The sequence below is a fragment of the Phasianus colchicus genome, chromosome Z (assembly GCF_987193195.1).
Source record: "Phasianus colchicus chromosome Z, bPhaCol1.hap1.1, whole genome shotgun sequence".
NCBI classification, from domain to species: domain Eukaryota; kingdom Metazoa; phylum Chordata; class Aves; order Galliformes; family Phasianidae; genus Phasianus; species Phasianus colchicus.
In genome coordinates, this window is record NC_143476.1 from 23,867,882 (window position 1) to 23,881,446 (window position 13,565).

General features: G+C 35.1%; 1 protein-coding gene across 4 annotated transcripts in view; it reads left to right on the forward strand.

The window, feature by feature from the left end:
- Positions 1-13,565, forward strand: part of HOOK3 (hook microtubule tethering protein 3) — a 79,947-nt gene that overhangs the window by 24,060 nt on the left and 42,322 nt on the right. For all 4 annotated transcript variants that reach the window (XM_031609359.2, XM_090131453.1, XM_090131455.1 and 1 more), the window contains exons 4-8: positions 2,919-2,969; positions 6,206-6,338; positions 8,058-8,125; positions 12,424-12,486; positions 13,432-13,515. In XM_031609359.2, the coding sequence (XP_031465219.1) occupies positions 2,919-2,969; positions 6,206-6,338; positions 8,058-8,125; positions 12,424-12,486; positions 13,432-13,515 (399 nt within the window). The remainder of the gene's footprint in view (positions 1-2,918; positions 2,970-6,205; positions 6,339-8,057; positions 8,126-12,423; positions 12,487-13,431; positions 13,516-13,565) is intronic.

Consider the following 13,565-nt stretch of genomic DNA (forward strand, 5'->3'; position numbering starts at 1 on the left):
TAGGCATATTATGCTTACAGACCTTCAATTTGGAATCAGTGTGTAAGTTGGAGATCAGTAAAAATAATAATTTCATATGACAGGTGAGAAGAAAACCATTTCCACCATTACCCACCTCACAACGTTATGCCTTGCAGTGTCAGATTGTATGTTTTCTTTAGTAACCTTGAGGGAAAGCATACCTGCTTTCATTCTAGTCAGTTTATCAGGTTAATACTGCAGAGTAAGGGTTGGTCTGGTGTAGCGTGTAATAACTATGTAATACTATACAATAGCCAACATGGCTGTAACTGATTGGTCAGTGATCATTTAACAAAAGGCATGTCAGCACAAATCTGCAGTGGATATTAGTGAAATTGGTTAGGTTGCTGATGGAACCAAATAGGGATCCCATGTGCTTGTGAGCTGATCTCCAAAGGATTGTAAAACAGATTATAGTGACGATCTGTATTGGAAATAGTTTCTGTTCTGCTATTGCATGATTTAATAGTCTATGTTAATGAGTTGTAGTTATTATTTTTTGTTCTTAAAAAAAAAAGAGGAAAAAAGAAAAACTTAAAAACCATCACTTGCTAGAATTCTAGAATTAATAATCTTTAATGCTTTCCTTTGCTTTTCTCTGTTGTTCATTTTCACTCATCTCTGTTTGAAATCTTTCTTGTGAGAGATTATGCTATGGCCTGGCAAGTGTTAAAGGATTGTCTGAGTTGAATCTCAAAACAGAAAGCGTTTGTGGTGGTTTGCTGTGATTCTCTGCCTCTGGCAGTAGGACCATCTAAATGCATTCACTGCAGACAAGTAAAACGAAATCAAAAGAGAGAACTCCCTTAGCAGTACTGAAGATCATTGTTAAGTTCAAGCCAGTCTATAAAGAAACTCCTTTAGCTTTATAATTGTCTGATTGTCTGCCTGATACAAAGATGATGTAGTTAACTCCTGAAAGCAAATTATCTTGATACTCTTGATTGACAGTGGAATAAAGTGGGACCTCAAAAACAATATTTTTTTTCATTTTGTTTTCTTTTTCTGAAGATGCTGTCATATACAGTAGTATTCATGACAAATTTTGATCAATACTGATTTTGTTACATCATCACAGAATTAAGCTCTATGAAAGTAATATGGAGGAAGATAACATGTCTTAAAGCATTAATTCAAACAAAGCTCACAGGAAAAGGGGAAGGCAAGTATTTTCTAGACTAGGACATTCCATTTTGTTTCTCATTTCTGGGATTATGTTCAAGTTCAAGGTTCCTCACAATGTTCTCTTCGGTAAACTGGACTTAAATTCTACAACATGGTCCTTGGGTTTCTGTGGCACTTTCTGCAGCAGACTCAGGTAAACTACGAACTAGAAGATTTTAATGAATCAAGTTTGAAAATTATTATTCCAATCAGTGCTGTATTCATTATGGTGATTTGACATAAAAATTAAATGATTTGTATTTCTTTAAAATCTTAAATCTGTTGTAAACTTTGGTTGTAATTGTTCGTAACCCTGGAGATATGGCAATGATTTCTTTGGTGCTGATAGATGTTTTGTGTTAGTATGTGTAGCCTATTTCTTTCTCAAGTTTTCCGTAGAAAATACATTTTGTTTCAGTCATCTCATTTTGTCTAAGTGTTGAATGCTGAAGTGTTGAGTTTGTCCCTGGATTTCAGTATCATGCCTCCAAACTGTGTTCCATAGTGTTTTCTCTGATCTTTTGGAAGGTAGATTTAATCCACTGACAGAAGTTCTTTATTGGATATTTCCAGAATATATTCAAGAATATAGAAGTAAATGCAGTTGAGGTTTCATATGTTTTCATTTTTCTCCCTCCGTTACAGTCTCACAGTTTGACACTGTGGGTACTGTTGTCAGCAAGAGTAGTTTGTGAATCCTAATTCTTATGCTGCTCATGTCTAAGATAAGATGAATAGAATTGGATGTGATTATTCAGTTCTCTAGCCACCCTCTCATTTCCACTCAGTCTTTACAGAACCTGTTTGTAGACTTCCTATCACAGGAAATAATGCACTGCTTCTATTATCTGAATTTCTTGTTTATATAGTTGGACATTCTTGGAATATATACAAATTACTTTCAAAAAAATATATTGTTTTAAACATCACCTGTGAGATCAATTGTCAATCTTTATGGCTTTCTTCACAATCTCCAGTATTTGATCTAACTGGGTTTTTGCCAAAAAGAGAGCTGAAAGCCTTCAATACTGGAGAAGTGTAGCATAGATTCTGTACAGCAAGAGATATCTAACTGATGCCATTGGTTTTGAAGATGGAACAGAAGCTATCTTTATATGACACTGGAGGCATTGCTGAGAAATGTAAATTTTGCCTTGATACTGTAAAGCAGACGTTTGATTGTAAGGAACTGCGTTGAAAGGAGAAATAAACACAAATTAAAGAACTGGGAGGAATAATTAATGAGAACATTAATAAATTAGGCTTACGTATGTTCTAAACAAAGGATGGTATTGAGCAGTAACTGATATTTGTTTGGAAGGAGAGATTTACCTCTACAGAAACAGGTCATGGAATACTTTAAGAAAAGAAAGAGGATTTTTTTCAATTTACAGAGAAAAATATATATATACTAAGATAACCAAGTATTCAAAAGAAGATTCATGTTTCAGAATCTAATCTAAAGACTGTCTAAGACTCAATGTTATTTTTCATAAACTTAAATATGTTATATATATATTCATAAAGACTTGTGATCAGATGGCAGTCTGATCACAAGGGAATACTGCATAATTTCCTTAATTCTATCTTAAGATGTTTAAACAGAGTTTTATCATGCAGAGAGATGATTGTACAATTCTTTTGCATGATTGTTCTGTGATTGCGTCTTTTATGATTCTTTCTCTGTGATTTATTGCCTGCACTTATTGCATTTTCTTCTTCTTGACAAATAGGTAAGCAACCTGAAGAAAATTTTAAAAGGGATATTGGATTACAACCATGAGGTAAGAACAGTTCCATGTAATTTTTATGTTCTTTCTGTTACATATTTAATTCAGTTTGGTTAATGTAGTCTATATTATGGATGCATTGAGTTGTGACTTTATCTTTCAAAATATCCGAGTTGGAAATCTTGTCATAAAATAGTGGATATCTTTGACTCTTCCAGTGTTGGTCTTTAAAAAGTACTTCTGATATTGCCTCTGTTTCAGATAGAAACTACCTCTTGCATTTTTTTTTTCCTTGAGGAGAGAAAGGAAAGAACACTTCTAGCATCAGCTTACATTACAGTTGTTAATGAAATATTTTAATCTTGAGATAGTGGAGTCAGCCCATTGTGTTCTCTGTTAGCAAAGTCAGAATGAATTGCTCCTGAGAAGAAACAATAAAATATTTTTCAGTGGTGAATCTGCAGTCAAATTTTGCTTTTAGCTTTGGTGATATTTTGAAGCAAATTGTTCGATACAGACTGCAATGTAAAATCCCTAATTTATACATTAAGAAAAAAAAAAAAAAGAAAAATCCACTGTTAGCTACTTGTGAATACTTTGCTGAGAAAGGTATTAGTTAAAAAACATAAGTCTTTAAAAATTAACAGATTTTAAGAGAGAAAAGTTAGGCTGATAAGTTCATATTCGGGCTCTAAATTAATTTTGAAAAATTGACTGTGTGATGAGATGACCTTGGCTGGCTGCCAGGTACCCACCAAGCTGCTCTTACTACTCCCCCTACCCAGAAGAGCAAGGGGAGAAAATACCATGGAAAAAAGCTCATAGTAGCTCATAGTTTGAGGTAAGGAGAAGGAAATCGCTCAGCAATTACCATCACAGTCAAACAGGCTCAGCTTGGCTAAAATTAATGTCATTTATTACCAATTAATAACAGTGTAGAGCAGTGAAAACGAAGAGGAAACCAAAAGCAGTTTCCTCCTGTCTCCTCACTTCCTGGGCTCTGCTTCCGTCTCAGTTCTATGTTCCCTGCCCTAACAGGCATAGAGGCATAGGAGGTGGAGTCGTGGTCAGTCCATGATGCTCTGCCCTGTCACATGCTTCTTCCTCCTCCTGCTTTTCATCTGCTTCTGCCTGGTGTGCCTCTCACACCATGTGGTCTCCTGTGAGCCACTGCTCTTCAAAATGTGCTACAACATGGGTCCATACCAGACAGTGCAGCTCTCAGGAAGTGAGGTGCTCACAGCAGATCATTTTAGAAAGAAAAAAAGAAGTTCTTTGTTACAGAAACTTAGTATTACTGTGTCAAAGTGATGTCAGGTTTTTTTTGGGTGATGGAAAGACAGGATGATTAAGTTCTTGAAAACTTTACTGCTTCAATAGGTCACCAACTTTTGACCTGATTTAGATTAAGTTCTCAAAGTAGGTTTGACATGTTTGAAGGTTTGACTAGATTTTTTTGTTTGCTTTCTTTCTGCTGATGCAGTGTTGGTAGTGATACTGGAGACAATTTTTAGAATAAATAAAAAAATAATACCACAGCAAGCAGGACAGTCTTTCAATAGCTGTTATGCATTGCTCTCTTTGTCACTTACGGCATGGAAGAGCAAGAAGCCAAAGGTACTTATTTATGATTTGCATGCTTTGTGATGCCCAGTAATTTTGCTGCAGGGCTCTACTGCTCTCATCTTGAAAATTTCATTCTCTTTATAGAAGGTTTTTATACTTTTTTTGAATAAGTGGAGGAAGGAGCATTTTTTCCTCTTAAGATACTTATTTGAGATTTGGTTGTTATTTCATTATTATTGCAGTATAACTTATCTCGACTTTATTGCAAAATTCCCATGTTTCATTATGTTGTTTGCTGATACGCTTCTTCCCTGCAGCATTTCTCAAGAGCATTTATAGCATTAAGCATAAAGCAGTTATATTACTGTTAAATTTGGCATTGCATTTGAAAGAAATTCAGGGAATACAGATGAACACGTAAACACATACCAGCCTTGAATTGTTCAAATAATATTGTGTTTTATTATGTTATTGCAGTCTAAATACAATGGTAATATTTTTGTGTTTGATGTGTTCATGGAATTCTTGTTTTCTCACCAGTATGCAGGGTTTTTAGTTGTGCTGGTTCTCATGCTTTGAGAAAGCTGTTAAGAATAATAATTTTAAAAAATTAAAAAGAAAAATTAAAAAGAAGACCAGAAAAAACAAACAAGAACAAACCTAGCCATAGCAAATGCACAAGGCCTAGCCCTGGCAAACTTCTTAGTGGCTTGATTTCTTTGTATTCTTCATATAAATGTGTTAGGATTTTTTTTTTTTAAATATATACCTTTACCTGCTTTTCTGTTTTGTTTTTTTTTTGTTTCTTGAATGTTGAAGTCAGAATGAGCATTCAGCAAACAAGAGACTGATCCCCTCCACAGTCATTGTTTCTTTATTTCTCCCTGCTTAAGAAATGACAGTTTCTTTTTATCTGCAATTAATGTGTCAGAGATGCATTTAATTCCACATTTCATATTCATATTTTCAGCTCCCTGAAAGCTCTTTGAAATCCAGCAGAATTATTTAATTCCTTCTACTGACAATCATTAATGTAAATCCTTCTTAATTATAAATCAAATTACATTAATTATAAGTCACATGTTTTCTTTCTTATGTTTTTCAGGATGGTTTTTTTTTTTGTATTTCTGTGTGTGGGCTGTTTAATTATATGTTGTACTGCTACCTCAAATTCTTTTCCATTAAACCAGCCTTTTCAGCTCTAGGACTTGCTAAATATGGTTGAATTTACTGGAAGTGTGGGACTGAGTGATCAAGTGTTTTATAGTCTCATATTTGTCATCCATCAGTGCTAGATACAGTTTGGATAAGTGAAACGTTTTAATTTCAGCTTTCCAGTGGAAAACTTGAGACTTGTGTGAAGCGTTTCATGCTAGCTAAAAAGCTAGGTGTAATGGTGGATCATCTTTTGAGACTGCCTTTGTTACTTTCTTATCCAGAATAAACAAATCTTACTAAGTTTATAATTAGTAGTTTATTATTAGTTGGCACAGGTCTGTGTTCTGCCAAATATTAGTAGTATCAAAGATTACAGATGTTTTAATACTCAAAGGTCTGTTATATAAGCTGGCATTACTCAATTTAGTTTGTTTTAAGGGTGGATTGAAAACTACACTGAAGTGAAAAGAGAGCACTTCCTGTTGATTCTGAGTCATCTTTGTATGTTGAAGTTTATGCATATGTATTTCTATTGATACAGACATGTGTACTGGGTCTTTATACAGATTCTAGGGCAACAGATAAATGACTTCACCCTTCCTGATGTTAACCTGATTGGAGAGCATGCCGATGCTGCAGAGCTTGGAAGAATGCTTCAGCTTATTCTGGGATGCGCTGTGAATTGTGAACAGAAGCAAGGTATTGAGGTTTGAAAATGTTCAAAAACTCCCAGATCACTGAAAAACCAGCTCATTGTGTAATCGCTTAGGGGAAAACGATATTTCTTAGGCTGCCATTAGAGACAAATTAATATTGTCAAAGATAACATTATTTTTTTCTTTCAGATAACCCCTGTTTTGAGTTTTGCTGGCTTTGCATTCTCAAACTGTGGAGCAGGTTTTGCTCCGCACATACACATTTTCAAGTTTTATTTGTTAAGCTGAAAAGGAATTCCAAAACTGCAAATTCTTGGTCCATCGTTGAAAGACAATTCTGATTCTCTTGTCTCTTATGTTACCAGCTGTCTATCTCATCTGCACAGTTAAAACGGGGACCCATTCACTTTACTGCAGATGCTGCAGAGGAAGTGGTGGACTGTGCTGGGAGTAGTTATTGCCTCAAGTCTTTGCTCTAAACTTGCCATAGGCTTTGGTGCATTGTGTATTTGTTGTCCAGCTACCCTAAATTACACTTAATTTAAGCCAGCGTAAGATAACAAAGAAACTACAGTTTATTCCTAATGCTTAAAATGAGAAACACAGAAACACGTGTATAAAATAGGTGGATAAATAAAATTATGTTTAAGTATTTATGTCAAGGTTGCAGAAGAATTTGCCTTTTTGTGATTTAAGTCATTGCAATTTCCTTTCTGCCAAAATGGCAGGTAGGCTTTCAGACCCCTTTGTCTTTTTGTCTGGTGGTGCATCTTAGATTTCCAAACTGGTGTACCTGTTTCAGTTTTCTGAGGTGTCTAAATCACTTTACTCTCTAATCTGAAATTGTTTTTATTGTTCTTTTGATAAGGAGACAGTCTGGCTTTCTTATTAACTAGAGTAGAGTAATTTTCTTCAACAAATATATAAATCTGTTGTATTAGGACCACTGTCCTCTCTGTCCTAATGTTCTTCCTTTTAGTGATTATTTGGCACACTTGAGTGAGATGTTTTATTACTGAATTCTTTTGCTCCCTGAGACTGAACATTAGAAACATAGTATATAAAAATATCTGAGCAGTCTAGTTATATGTATTTTGTGTGAGGTTTGGCATTATGTAATTGATCACTTTGAGATACTGATCCCCAATATCTCCCACTTCAGCGGATCATTAAAGAATGTTTTTTGAAGAAGAATGTGTTATGTATAGATTATCATGTCTGATTGGAAGCAGTATCATACTGGGCAAGTCATACATTCCTTGACTTGGTCTAAACATCAGATGTCATTCTGCTACTGCCACATCTTGCAGAAGTACTTATCACATAGCTCACGTGAACTTATGGGGGAGGGGTGGGGGGGGGGGGGGAGAATTTATTTGTGATATAACAAATAAAAACACAAGCTAAGAATGGGTATGCAAATGACTTGAAATAAGGATGTAGAAAGGACACTAATTTTAATTTGCAGAAAAGGACAGTCTCTCTTCACATTGGGTACTTGTATAGCCTGAATCATGTGAAATACGAGAAGGAAAAATGTGGATGATAATTACATAGTTTATTTCATTGACGCAGTGTTCCAGTGAGCCTGGGCTTGTCTGACCAGATTTCCTGATAAAGTCTCATTTAATTTTTTGTGGCAATACTTGAACAGTGTTTATGTATTTCAGTGTAATCTCTGGCATCTAGTCATTTTGTAGGGGGAATGCAACTTCCAACCTCATGTTTTGTATATAACATTCCAGAATGCTCTTTTTTTCAGAGTACATCCAGACCATAATGATGATGGAAGAATCGGTTCAACATATGGTCATGGCAGCAATTCAAGAGGTATGCTGGAGTGCCTACAGTGTGTAGAAGTTCAGCTTTTCAATATATTAGAAAAGTATACTTTTTCACTTAAAAAAAAAAAAGAAACAAAAAAAGAAACAGTTACAAGTAAATATAACAAGTGCCAATTTTGCCATTTTACTTTGAAAAATATCTTCTTTATTTTTCATAAAAAATTTATTTAAGTATTCTTTATGTCATGGAACTCTGCTTGAATGTCCCACTTTTCTTTAAATCTAGAAGGTTGAAACTTCTAGATATTTTTGATCCTGGGTTCTCTTTCCTTTGCCTTTCCTACCCCATGTCTCTTAAGTGCAGTAGATTTTATATGAGTAGCCAGTACTGTAAATTTTCTTAAAAATTTCTACTTTGTAGTTGCAGAACTCCATGAACTGTTAATGTTTTCTTTACTGGGCAAGAAAAGAAAGATATGTGTTTAACAAAGTATTCTTTTGTCAGATGTAGTATTATGGATAGGTTAATGGAAGGTATTTATGAGGCTCCATTTTACATTCTGGCAAATGTTCTATAGTCTGTCTTGTAAAAGTGCTGTTGGAAACTTGGTTTGTTTCTGAGACTGCAGTGGTTCTTCTGATCAAGCTGAAGAGGTACTGTACACAATGAAGGATTTCATAGTTACCTGTCACTGGTGAATTGCATTAGAAGTACATGCAGGCACATCAGAGAAGTAAAGTAAACCAGAGTATGATCACTGTTGCCATGAAGGTCTTGAGTGACTTCTAGTGTGTCTGAAATGCCTATCAGTCTTCATACATGCAGGTTTACGTGCAGGAAGGCCACTCAGAGAAGCAGGAATCTTGGTAATAACTTTCCGTCTTGAGCATGAATGAGAGAAACTACATTCCACATTGAACTCTTGAGCTATTTTACTTTTCTTTAATGCATAAAGAGAGGAAGAATGCTCAATTGGCCTATGGGAATTCCACCCTCAATTATTACTACAACTAATGCTGCGCCATTATAGTCTTCTTGTTGGCTGTTTGTGAACTCATGTATATGTGTGTGTGTGTGTGTATATGTGTGTGTATATATATGTATATATATATATATATATATATATATATATATATATATATGTGTGTATATGTATGTGTGATATATATAGATGTATATAAAACACACAATACTATATATGTGTAGTATTGCAGACAGTGTTTCTGAAATGCTGTCAAAAGAATCCTGTTGCAAAACCATCTTCTGGTCAGTGCTGCCAAGAGCAGGCAGTTAGTTTGCTTGAATTTTGCAGTATTTTTTTTTTTTCCCCCTAAACTGTGAGGTAACGTTTTGCTGGATTTTCTCATATCATCTTTCATTAAGCATGACTTTCAGCATCACTTTATCCTGCACTGCCTTAAAATGGAAAATATTCTTTCATCCTCCCTCCTTCTCTGAAAAATCTCGTGGATACTAACTTAATGTGATAAAATAGCTGGATCTGAAGCTGCCAACAGTTTTGCCATTTGATGAGTAGGCATTGAACCTGGATGGCATTTGTGGCCTTTCTTAGGTATAGCAACCAGAAGTGGGGAGAAATCACATGAGGATCTATTCTTCTTGAACACACTTGAAATTCATTGAATCAAGATCAGAAGTTTACTGTTGTGGACTAGTGTAGATCTGAGTGATTTTAATGCTGTGTTCCAAAAAAAATAAACTGGTTAGAATGTAAGGTGTTACGAAGCAAATGAGGAGGGTCTTTACCAGGGGAGGGTGCTTTACCAAAACATTCTCAAAAACAAGAGTTTAGATCTAAGGAGACTTTTCAGGGCTGCTTCTGCAGCCTTTGACTTTGGAGGAGTGATACTTCGTTGTATTTAAGGAGTTTTTCTATTTCTTGGACTTACAACAGCTCTAAGAATCTAAATGACTTAGACTAGTGTGTAGGAGAAACCAAAGTGAAGTGCCTAGGGGAGCAGCTATATATGCATAGCTGAAAAGTTGATATGTCATCTAATCCAAACATTTCAAAGTACTTGACAAGCAGTTGCTCTTTCTTCTATATTAGGAATCTAAAAAGACTTCTCTATGCTTTACTAACGTATTATGTAATTCATCTTTATGTATAAATGCTTTTTGATACTTCAGTGGTTTTCATAAATGATCTTAGTCATGAAAACAGCTTTGAAAAAATCTGCCATTCTTTGTTTTCTTGATGGGAAAAAAAATACTGGACTTAAATGGAAAAAGTAGCATTTTATCATTTAATAGCATTTAAACTGGGGATGGGGAAAGGGGAAGAAAGAAGTATTAATTGCTCTGCCAAGGACTTAAGTAGACTGTTCCTTTTCACTGTAAAGCACTCCAGCTTGAGTAGGGATTGGAGCAGATGGACACAAGGGCCCATGCCAACATCAGACATACTGTGATTTTTTTTTTTTTTTGTCTTTTCTGCTAAGATCTCTCAAGTATAGGAAGTCATAAGATAAATGGCAAAACCCACTGCAGAATAGAGGCGTTATGTTTATTGGGTACCTTGACAGTAATCTACAGAAAGCAGAAACACCAGGGTAGCTTCTAGTAAGTTGTACAGGCTATTGCATTGTTCCTGTGTTTGTTTTAGGAAGGGCTCATTAAACTGAAATTCTGAGAAGGAAGTTGTACTATGCTCAGAAATTACATGTTGAATGTCGGGGCGTACTACTGTCCCACCTGTAAGCTTGGGAGCTGCCAGCTGGAAAGAGTTTAAAGGCTTGAAGTATAGTACTGATATTGTCTGGGACATGGAGGGAATGTGTTTGTGAACAGTGGTGTTGGATCTGGAACAAGGTGAAGAGCATTTGGTTAGTCTTGATATTCATATCAGTCATCTAAAAAAGCATTTAGACAGTAGCTAGAGAGATGACATAATTAAACTGTATATAACATCACTAAGAGAGCTTCTGTGTGTGATATTGAACAAGGTGCGTCTTCATTTTTCAGGAGAGCTCTGAGGCTAAGGACTTGCTAATTTCAGTTCTAGAGAATCTGAATTTTGTGGAGAGTTTCATGCAGGGTAGATTGTCATTGTAAATGCATCGACAAAATGGAAAGAATTAAGCAACTAGCAACAAACGTGGTCATGGTTGTCTGAATTTAAACATATAGCGTGCATCTAAATCCCAAGTAGGGAGATGGAGAAAGAGAGAGAAATGTAAGTGTATAAATATTTGAGTAGCATAAATGTCAAACAGAGATTTGCTCTTGCACATGGTGGTACAAACAGAAAGGATGCAGAGAAAACACAAGCTCTGTGCTGTGTACCAGAGAAACTTTGCCAGTGGAAACTAATGCAAAAGCTCTGGTTTCTGGCAGGAGTAAAGGAATAAAGGAATCATCTTACTCTTGCAGGAACAGCTAACTGGGCAGGAGGCCCTGAGAATATGGCGGGAAAAGATTCTTGTCCTGATTTTAGTTGAATCTGGCTTCTTACGTTTATGACTTCCTTGAATGGTGCTTAGAAGTAGTAAAACATACCGTGTGTCTGCAGAAATTTTGTTTCTGCAGTGCTTTCTTGTTAGTTACAACTCAGGTTTTACAGAGCTGATCACAATTTCAGTGATAATAACCCTAATATGTTTTCTTCACTTGTGCGGGAGATGGTCCTGGGGCTGCAGTTTGTGTTACATTTGAATTAACTTCAAACTACTTGTACAGACTGTGACTGGGGCTAGAACCTTCCTTTATTATCAGGTTGTTTTTTTTCTTTCACTAAAGCATATCACTTAATTTAAAGACTTCCGTCCCCCTATTTGTCATTATGAAAGGAATTTTATTTCTTGTTCTCAAGAATAGTATTTTTAGAATTTGTTTGTTTATATTGCAAATTGCGTAAAACTTCAGAACAGGAAGTTTCACTGTTTTTCATGATTGGTTGAGTTAGACTTAGCCCTAACTTTAGTTAACTAACAAAATAAATTCATGTGAACTTCCGAATGAAAACCACTGGCAAAGAATATGTTGATAGTTACAATCATTCCATGCCACTTCAGAAAATGTTCTGCAGGTGCATACCAGTTATGCAAGCCAGTGCTATGCAGAGCATACCATAGGTTGCATTGTAAATAAAAATCTGCTTTAATAGAAGAAAAAGGACATGATGTAATACTTACTTTATATATCTTTAAATTCTACTGAGAATTTCAGTAATTATTTCTGGATGTCATATATAAAAACAAAGTAGAAAACTTCAGTGTTGTCAGAATGAAGCTCACAGAGGTTAAAATCGTCTTAGTATTTCACTAAAGCTTGGCTTAAAAGTAAATATTTGCTTTTTCTAATCCACTGTAATCTAATTGCAGTTGATGAGTAAAGAGTCTCCTGTCTCTGTTGGAAATGATGCTTACGTTGACCTTGATCGGCAGGTATCTGAGATTAGATTTTTCTTCTCTTTCAATCTTAGCACGTCAGTGCCCAGTCATTTTGACTTATTAAGAAGCTTGTCTTTTTTATCTGATCATGAAAGGCCTTTGTGGGAAATTAACATAAGGAGTGGAAAACTAAGCTTCAGTATTTTTAATTATCTTGCTTTATAAATCAAATATTCTTATTTTGCAGAGAAAATTTCAGTTCCAGTACAAATAAACTTGAAAAAGTAAAAAATGATGTTCATGTTTGGAAAAAAAAGAAAGCTCATCTAAAGTGCATCATGTTTAGTAATAGATATCCGTATTTTCATATAAATAAATAAAGCAGGCTAGTTTTCTTGTAGCTGTCTTTCGTGTTAACAGTGTTCATGTAACTTAGATGATTATGCAACTTTGAACATGAAATCTGTAAAGAGGAATATGTGAGTATTTTGCACTGCTTGTAAGGTTCAGTGCCTTTTTTACAGAAGAGATTTGGATTCTCCATCACCATGTTAATTGTATTTTTATTAAGCAGGCTTCGAAGTGACAAAAGAGATTTTACCCTAGTTGTCCATTGCCTGTATTCCACCTTCCAATCCTTTGTGTATTTAAAAAGTAGATTTAAAAACTGAAATTATCCACTCTTTGTATCCGTAAAGAAAAGTGGTATTGACAGTTTTTTCATGTACAGAGTTGAAAAGTTCCTTAGGGTTTTCAGACGCTATTCCTAGACTAAATGTGATTATTGTAATGCTCTCTTAAGTAAGTTTACTGCTGTCTCACAAATTAGACAGTGTTCACATCTGCTTCGTTGTTCCTTTATAAGAGCAAGATTGCCTTACCTTCAAAAATGTAACAGGTTGCCTTAAGTTAAAATAATTTTATGGAAATGTAGTTCAGAATTTTTCTACACACTTTACAGAGAGTTAAGAAACTAAAAATGTTTGTTACTTATGGTAGCTGAAGAAAACTACAGAAGAATTGAATGAAGCACTGTCAACAAAAGAAGAAATTGCCCAAAGATGCCATGAGTTAGATATGCAGGTGAGTTTTCTGAATTGTGCCTCTTTAATAATAATGGAGATAGAAATGCA